Source organism: Rattus rattus, chromosome 2 (assembly GCF_011064425.1).
Source record: "Rattus rattus isolate New Zealand chromosome 2, Rrattus_CSIRO_v1, whole genome shotgun sequence".
Lineage (NCBI taxonomy): Eukaryota > Metazoa > Chordata > Mammalia > Rodentia > Muridae > Rattus > Rattus rattus.
In genome coordinates, this window is record NC_046155.1 from 74798858 (window position 1) to 74806824 (window position 7967).

Here is a 7967-nt window from a genome sequence, read left to right on the forward strand (position 1 = left end):
CATGTTTGTTTGTTTGTTTGTTTGTTTTTACTTGTGGCAAGTAGTACTAGTAATACTGATTTTCCATTTACAGAGGTCATACAAAAAGATTCACTTTAAAACAAATTTATTAAGCAAACAGCGAATCAATTTAAGGAAAAATATAAAGTAAATCATAAAACAAAAGGTAAACTGATATGGACAAATCTTCATGTTCTTTTTTTTGTTTTTTTTTTTTCCGGAGCTGGGGACCGAACCCAGGGCCTTGCGTTTTCTAGGCAAGCGCTCTACCACTGAGCTAAATCCCCATCCCCAAATCTTCATGTTCTTGACTGAAGTTTGGGAACTCAAATTTCCAGGGACAGGGAGCTCCAGGAGCTCCAGTGTGTTTCCCGCTGTGAACCCCTCTCCTGAAGGAGAAGTCAGCCGGCGGGCACACAGATATTTTGGACTCCGTTTCTGTGGCATGGATCACTATAAGTAAGTCTGCCTCACAGCAAACCTGGCTCTCTAAACCACTCCAGCAAGCTGGAGGGAAGGACGGCAAAGGCTATGTCTGGGGAGTGTCCCTTCCCTGGGACAACCTTCCTTCTCATACCACTCAGTTCTCTTTCGGCCATCCTTTTCTTAACACGGATTAATAAAACCGCACTGTAGCACATGTGCAGCCATAAGTGGATGAGCAGAGGAGCCTACTGATCCCTTTATAGTCTCTGTCCCAATTTCCGGCAAGAGACAGCCTCTCCAGCTCGGCTCAGCAAATTCCATGTTGCCACTTAGTAACCAAAGTCATGATTTGTATGGAATCAAAGACTCCTCCGGGATTTGTCTTCTGTGTTTTACTGGAGGGCCTCACAGAGGTGGGAGAGAGTGGCTGGGAACAGATAGGGTTTGTGGCTCTGGAGAGCAAGATTCCTGCCATCCCCTGCCCACATGACTGACACACATAGTCACTAGCTCTGGCCTCGCAGACAGGACCTCTTCATTCTGACAGGCTGTCTTAGGTAAGTGTGTACCCTGACGTACCATCTTGAAGCCTTCTGGCTTTTAGCCAACTAGCCTTGTCTTCAATTCTCAGAGTCACAACGTAGGCATTTTAACCAAAGCCGAACTTCAGTGCAATCCTTGGAGTACAAGCTGTCCACACTCTTAACCTGCCCACCGGTCAGGTGCAGAAGACAGATATTTCCACACAAAAGGCCCTATCCAGCGCGAGGGTCAGGCTGGAGGCTGGATGCTGGAGCTGACCCCCTATCTCCTCTTAGGTGGGAATTAGTCTTATGAGTTCTGAAGATTCAGAAGCCCACACTGGTCCTGCCTTCCCTCTTCCAGAATGCTGAGATCTGCTCCAGGGTGACCCGAGGCTGGAGACTCCAGTCAGGCTCAAGGCTCCCTTGCCTCAGCCTCCAAGCCCTGGGGCTCCCAACCTCCAAGCCAGCCTCTGCCATCGGCTCAGGCCCAACCCAGCTCACCAAGCCTGTGGCATAGGGACCCTCCTCCTGGGTCTGAGGCCTCCAGAAGGTGCTCTGGGCTGGGACTTCTAGTGGGGTCTGGGGAACTAAAGAGCTGGGTGAAGGGTGTGGTGTTGAAACGGCTGGTGGAGCAGTTGCTCTGCCCTCCAAGGTGCCCCCAGGGGTTGGAGGATCTGGAGCCCTGTCCATCAGCAGAGGTATGGAGGACCCATACCAGTCCTCAGAGCGCTCCCGGGCGCTGCTTGTGGGCTCAATCCATAGCTCTCCTCCAGGGCGCCAGACTAGGGTGGGTGCACGCTGGCTGGGGTCTGGTTTCGGGCGGCGGAACAGGCGTTCGGCCAGTACAGCAGTAGTTACGATGAAGAAGGCTGTGAGAGAGGCCAGGCCCAACATGATGGGAATACAAGGGCCGCAGGGGATTACAACCCACATCGCTGCCTCCGATGTAGGCTCAGTGAGCCCCTCCGTGTGCCCTGAGGGCTGCTGGGGAGTCACAGGCATCTGGGAGACACAGTGTTGTGCTCAGAATAGTCGAATCAGGGAATGTCTCCACTGGGAGAAGGAAAGGGCACCAGTCAGAGGATATCCCGTTTCCTGGAAAGAGATTCAACACAGTTCTAACAACTTGACCATCTCACAGGAGGAGACAGTGGTTAGACTGCATATTGCTGGGACTGCAAATCCTTGGCCTTCTATTTAAACTGTAATTTCACTTCAGAATCTCAGAGACAGACCGGGAGGAGGGGGTGCTGGATCTCTTTGCCTCTCTCTAGAGTGTGGGTGGCCACACTGACTACATCTTCCTGCTTCCCGAGGTCAATTCAGCTCTTCTAATTGGCTTACTGAGCATGGGTGACTAAATTAGAGAGGAGCAAAGGGGATGTAAAGGGGACAAAAGCAAACCAGGGGAGGCTAGAGAACAAACCGGAGCTGGCTGAGGCTCCCCTGCACAGTCACAGGCCTCACTTCCCCTCCCAGCCCCCCTTCAGCCTCCACCCCCAACCCCCGATGACGGGTCAAAGTCTGGGGCTCTCAGGTCTTGTCTCAGCCTTAAGTGAGATGACTTGGACTGAACCCCCTTGCTGGCCCCTCCGTTCCCTATGTACCCACTCTTCCAGCCACCTTACCCGTCTCCTTGGAGGTGGCCCAGCTGTTGGCCCTGTTGTGCTTTTTTGGCTGTACCGGGTCTGTGGCCAGGCACCAATCTAACTTGCCCAGCTCTGCCCAATCACTGGCCTGTCTGTTCTCTTTCTGGTATTCGCCCACATCTCTGCCGCCATTCCCCCATTTGCAGTCGCTTCTGTACCCTTCACCTCACCTGTCACCTTGGGTCAATCTTGGATTTCACTGTCTTCGGAGCCGTTCTTTTCCCAGTGCATGCCGGGAGTGTGTGTGTGTGTGTGTGTGTGTGTGTGTGTGTGTGTGTGTGTAGCTATCTGAAAGGCCCTGGAGGGCTGGCCTCAGAAGAAGGCGGAAGGGAGGCTACCACCTGTTGCTGGGCGACTGTGCCCCAACTTTTCCTGCCCCCATAGAGTGTTTCCAAGGCAACCTGAGGATGTGGTCAGTGTGGTGAAGAACCACTTCCTGAGTAAGGTGGAGCCAGAATGAACAGCTGCTCTGCTCAAGTCAATCTCACCCCATGGGCAAGGCCCAGACCCCAGCATGTTCACCCTCTCACCCCACGGGCAAGGCCCAGACCCCAGCACGTTCACCCTCTCACCCCACAGGCAAGGCCCAGACCCCAGCACGTTCACCCTCTCACCCCACAGGCAAGGCCCAGACCCCAGCAAGTTCACCCTCTCACCCCACGGGCAAGGCCCAGACCCCAGCACGTTCACCCTCTCACCCCACGGGCAAGGCCCAGACCCCAGCACGTTCACCCTCTCACCCCACGGGCAAGGCCCAGACCCCAGCAAGTTCACCCTCTCACCCCACGGGCAAGGCCCAGACCCCAGCACGTTCACCCTCTCACCCCACGGGCAAGGCCCAGACCCCAGCACGTTCACCCTCTCACCCCACGGGCAAGGCCCAGACCCCAGCACGTTCACCCTCTCACCCCACAGGCAAGCCCCAGACTTCAGATTGCTCACTCAGGGGAGAGGAAGATTACAAAGACCGGCTCAGGGATTCCCAGAGCACTGCCTCATCTTGGAGGGTGTCCAGTCCCTGTCCTTCCGTCTAGCCCTCTGACCCTCTTCATCTAGCAGTGTCATACTTTTGTTTTTTGGGGTTTTTATTTATTTATTTTTTGTTTGAGACAGGAATTTAAGACGTAGCCCAAATCCTCCCACGCTTGCCTTCTGAGTGCTGGGGTTTCAGTCCTAGGCCACCAGCCTAAGTTCATCTCTCCATTACTTCTGATACCTAACATAGTGAAAACTATGAGAATAATTGTTATTCTGCACTGTTTAGGCCACATTTACATGTCGTGTATGTAGTGTGTGTGTGTGTGTGTGTGTTTAGACCAGGTCTGAGTCATGTCTACTTAGTTGATTTACACCCTATTACTTTATTTTCTGTGATTGGGTGTTTAGCTCGCCGTATGTATTTTCACCACAAGCGTGCCTGGTGTTCCAGGAGGCCGGAAGAGGATGTCAGATCTCTGGGAAGTTGATTGACAGTTGTGAGCCACTTTGTAAGTGCTAGGACTTGGACCCAGGAGCTCTGCAGGGGCATCAAATGTCTTTCCAGATCCCACCTATTTTTTTTTTTTTTTTTAGTATAAATCATTTGTTTTCCTTCTAATCCTTACCTCCGTATGTAGATGGCTTTTCTTCACACTTTGGGTTGAGGATTGTCTCTAGGTTGCTACTGCTGATATGATAAGGCTCAGCATAGAAGGCCCTCGGGTCCAGCACCATGGCCCTAAGTGCCCCCATAGTCCCCGTAATCTAGTACAAGGGTGTCCATAGAGGCCTTGGCTACAGTATCCCCATGTGCTTCGAAATGGTTGCCTAGAAAGCTTCTACTTTGGTCTTGACAACATTCACTCTCTCCAGCACCTTCTCCTGAGTTGCCATCCCCAAATCGTTTCCATCCTCAATCTTGGAGATCAGGTGCTGGATCCGTGTGATTACCAGAATGCACTTCGCTTTGAGAGCCCAGACTTCTGGCTTAACCAAAGCAGGCAGGGCCAGAAGCTTCGCATTCCCAGGGAGGAAGCCACACTTGGGGACTTCTGTCTTCTCCTGCGTGTCTGTTTCCACCTCATCACCCTTGGGTGGAGACCTGGGATATGGATGTCCAGAGGAGTCCGGGGGGAGGAGAGGTCAGCCACATGGAGGGAATCCTCTTGCAAGAGCTGACTTGGGGATATGATGTTTCGTGGCAAGAAAGTGCAAAGGAGGTCATCAGCCTCCCAGAAAACATTTTGTCTGAAGACATCCCCCCTGTTTACAGGCTTCTCCACTCAAGCGAACTGCACAAGGCTTGGCCATGCTTCTCCAGTTGCCAGCTCTTGTGTTCCACCTAACTTTTAGAGACAGCTTCTCTCTCTCTCTCTCTCTCTCTCCCTCTCCCCTCCCCCCAACATGGAGCTCACTGATTCTTCAACACCGGTTGTCTAGTGATCCCCAAAGATCCTCTCTGCTTTCCCAGTGCTGAGATTACAGGAGCACACTGTGGTGCCCATAGTTTTGAAGTGGGTGCTAAGTCTGAACTCAGGTCCATGCTTGTCAAACAGCATTTTGCTCTGAGCCTTCTCCCAGCCTTTGATCCTCCTCTTTCTTCTTTTGTGTGTGTTGGGGGGAGGGGTGTTTGTTTGCTTATCGATCATGTTCATGCTAAGGGAGCACAATTCTTCACCACTAGCATTCCAACATACATCTTTTCATCTGTTCTGAGACAGGGCTTCACTATGTACCATTTCTAGCTTGAAGTGTTCTATGTAGACTACATCGGCCTCCAAATTGTGGCAGTCTTCCAGCTACCTCCTTGGAGCTGGGGTTACAGGGCTGTGTCAGTACACCTGTCAGTACACCTGCTCAGTACACCTGCTCAGTACACCTGCACCTGCTCAGTACACCTGCTCAGTACACCTGCTCAGTACACCTGCTCAGTACACCTACTCTGTACACCTGCTCAGTACACCTACTCAGTACACCTGCTCAGTACACCTGCTCAGTACACCTGCTCAGTACACCTGCTCAGTACACCTACTCTGTACACCTGCTCAGTACACCTACTCAGTACACCTGTTCAGTACACCTACTCTGTACACCTGCTCAGTATACCTACTCTGTACACCTACCTGGTACACCTGCTCAGTACACCTACTCAGTACACCTGCTCAGTACACCTGCTCAGTAAACCTACTCAGTACACCTGCTCAGTACACTTGCTCAGCTCTTGGGGTTTTTTCCGTGACATACTCAACTCTTTCCATTTTTATTCACATTAAAAAGTTATTTATTAAGCCAGGTGGTGGTGGTGACAAATGCTTTTAATCCCAGCAATTAGGAGGCAGAGGCAGGGGGTTTCTGAGTTTGAGGGCAGCTTGGTCTACAGAGTGAGTTCCAGCACAGCCACAGATAACCAGAGAAACCCTGTCTCAAACAAAAGAAAAACAAACAGAAGGAGGAGGGAGGAGGAGAAAGAGGAGGAGGGAGGGGGGAGCAGAGGGGGAAGAGGAGGAGAAGGAGGAGGAAACTGGTCAAGATGGCGCCTAGTGTGGCAGCACACACCAGTTATCCTGGCATTTGGGAAATAGGCAAAATCACCAAGTGTTCAAGACCAACCTAGTCTGTCTAGCAAGTTCCAGGGCAGCTAAAGCTGCATGCAAGAGTCTGTCAGAAAATGAATAGGAAAGAAAGGGGTGGCCATGCTAAGCTTCGTATGTTAATATGAGGAGAGGGTGTTCTTAATTTAAAAGAATTCAAATAGAAAAACCAAAGCAGAGTGACCCACAGCTATGACCCTGGTCCTCAGCTATGACCCTGGTCCTCAGCTATGACCCCGGTCCTCAGCTATGACCCCGGTCCTCAGCTATGACCCTGGTCCTCAGCTATGACCCTGGTCCTCAGCTATGACCACGGTCCTCAGCTATGACCCTGGTCCTCAGCTATGACCCTGGTCCTCAGCTATGACCCCGGTCCTCAGCTATGACCCCGGTCCTCAGCTATGACCCCGGTCCTCAGCTATGACCCCTGGTCCTCAGCATGACCCTGGTCCCTCAGCTCGACCCTGGTCCTCAGCTCGACCCTGGTCCTCAGCACGACCCGGTCCTCAGCTATGACCCCGGTCCTCAGCTATGACCCCGGTCCTCAGCTATGACCCCGGTCCTCAGCTATGACCCCGGTCCTCAGCTATGACCCCGGTCCCCAGCTATGACCCCGGTCCTCAGCTATGACCCCGGTCCTCAGCTATGACCCCGGTCCTCAGCTATGACCCCGGTCCTCAGCCAGACCCCGGTCCTCAGCTCGACCCGGTCCTCAGCTCGACCCGGTCCTCAGCTTCGACCCCGGTCCTCAGCTGTGACCCGGTCCTCAGCCTCGACCCGGTCCTCAGCTGTGACCCCGGTCCTCAGCTGTGACCCCGGTCCTCAGCTATGACCCCGGTCCTCAGCTATGACCCCGGTCCTCAGCTAGGACCCCGGTCCTCAACTCCGATCCCGGTCCTCAGCTGTGACCCCGGTCCTCAGCTACGACCCCGGTCCTCAGCTATGACCCCGGTCCTCAGCTGTGACCCTGGTCCTCAGCTATGACCCCGGTCCTCAGCTATGACCCCGGTCCTCAGCTACGACCCTGGTCCTCAGCTATGACCCTGGTCCTCAGCTATGACCTGGTCCTCAGCTATGACCCTGGTCCTCAGCTATGACCTGGTCCTCAGCAGTAAGAGGGAGGATTGGCAGCCTGGGCTATATAGCAAGACCCTGATCCAAAAACAAGCGAACAGACAAAAGTCTAAATCAATAAATGAATAAAAGCTTAAGCTTCAATTATTTTTTTTTTCTGACACTGGGTCTCTGGAGACCAAGCTGGCCTCCAACTCTCTATGTAGCTTGAATTCTGATCCTTCTGCCTCCACCTTCTAAATGCTGAGTTATAGGTGTGTAAAGCCAAATCTTGTTTATTTAATGCTGGGTCTTGAACCAATGGGTTGGTGCATGCTAGGCAAGATGAGCTATTAATTACCATTTTATCATAAGATAAAGACAAACCTCTGGAAGAGGAAGATGAGACATGGTTTTCCTGTTGAATCAAGCTGTCTATTTTGATTCTTATTTTCCACTGCTTAAATTAAAAAGTTTAGCAGTTTTTATTGATTCTTTTTTTTTTTTTTTTTAAGATTAAGCTATCTTCAGACACACCAGATGAGGGCATCAGATCCCATTACAGATGGTTGTGAGCCACCATGTGGTTGCTGGGAATTGAACTCAGGACCTCTGGAAGAGCATCAGTGCTCTTAACCACTAAGCCATCTCTCCAGCCCCTACTGATTCTTTTTTAAAAAGAAAAAAGAAAAAAGCATTATTATATGAACCAGGGATTCCATGTACACACACACACACACACACAC

The 7967-nt window shown here is 51.9% G+C and overlaps 1 protein-coding gene and 1 pseudogene across 2 annotated transcripts; both read right to left on the minus strand.

Moving 5' to 3' along the window:
• Positions 1-298: 298 nt before the first annotated feature.
• C2H16orf54 (chromosome 2 C16orf54 homolog) lies at positions 299-2845 on the minus strand. Of its 2 annotated transcripts, none has more exons than XM_032895623.1 (2): positions 2770-2845; positions 299-2045 (listed from the first exon to the last, which is right to left on the minus strand). In XM_032895623.1, the coding sequence occupies exon 2, from the start codon at positions 1950-1952 to the stop codon at positions 1275-1277; it is 678 nt and encodes a 225-aa protein (XP_032751514.1). In that variant the 5' UTR covers positions 1953-2045; positions 2770-2845; the 3' UTR covers positions 299-1274. The 2 variants fall into 2 exon arrangements, with proteins under 2 accessions (XP_032751514.1, XP_032751515.1); XM_032895624.1 differs by having other exon boundaries at positions 299-2003; positions 2770-2821.
• Positions 2846-4192: 1347 nt separating this feature from the next.
• On the minus strand, positions 4193-4888 carry LOC116893122 (annotated as a pseudogene).
• Between the last annotated feature and the right edge of the window lie 3079 nt (positions 4889-7967).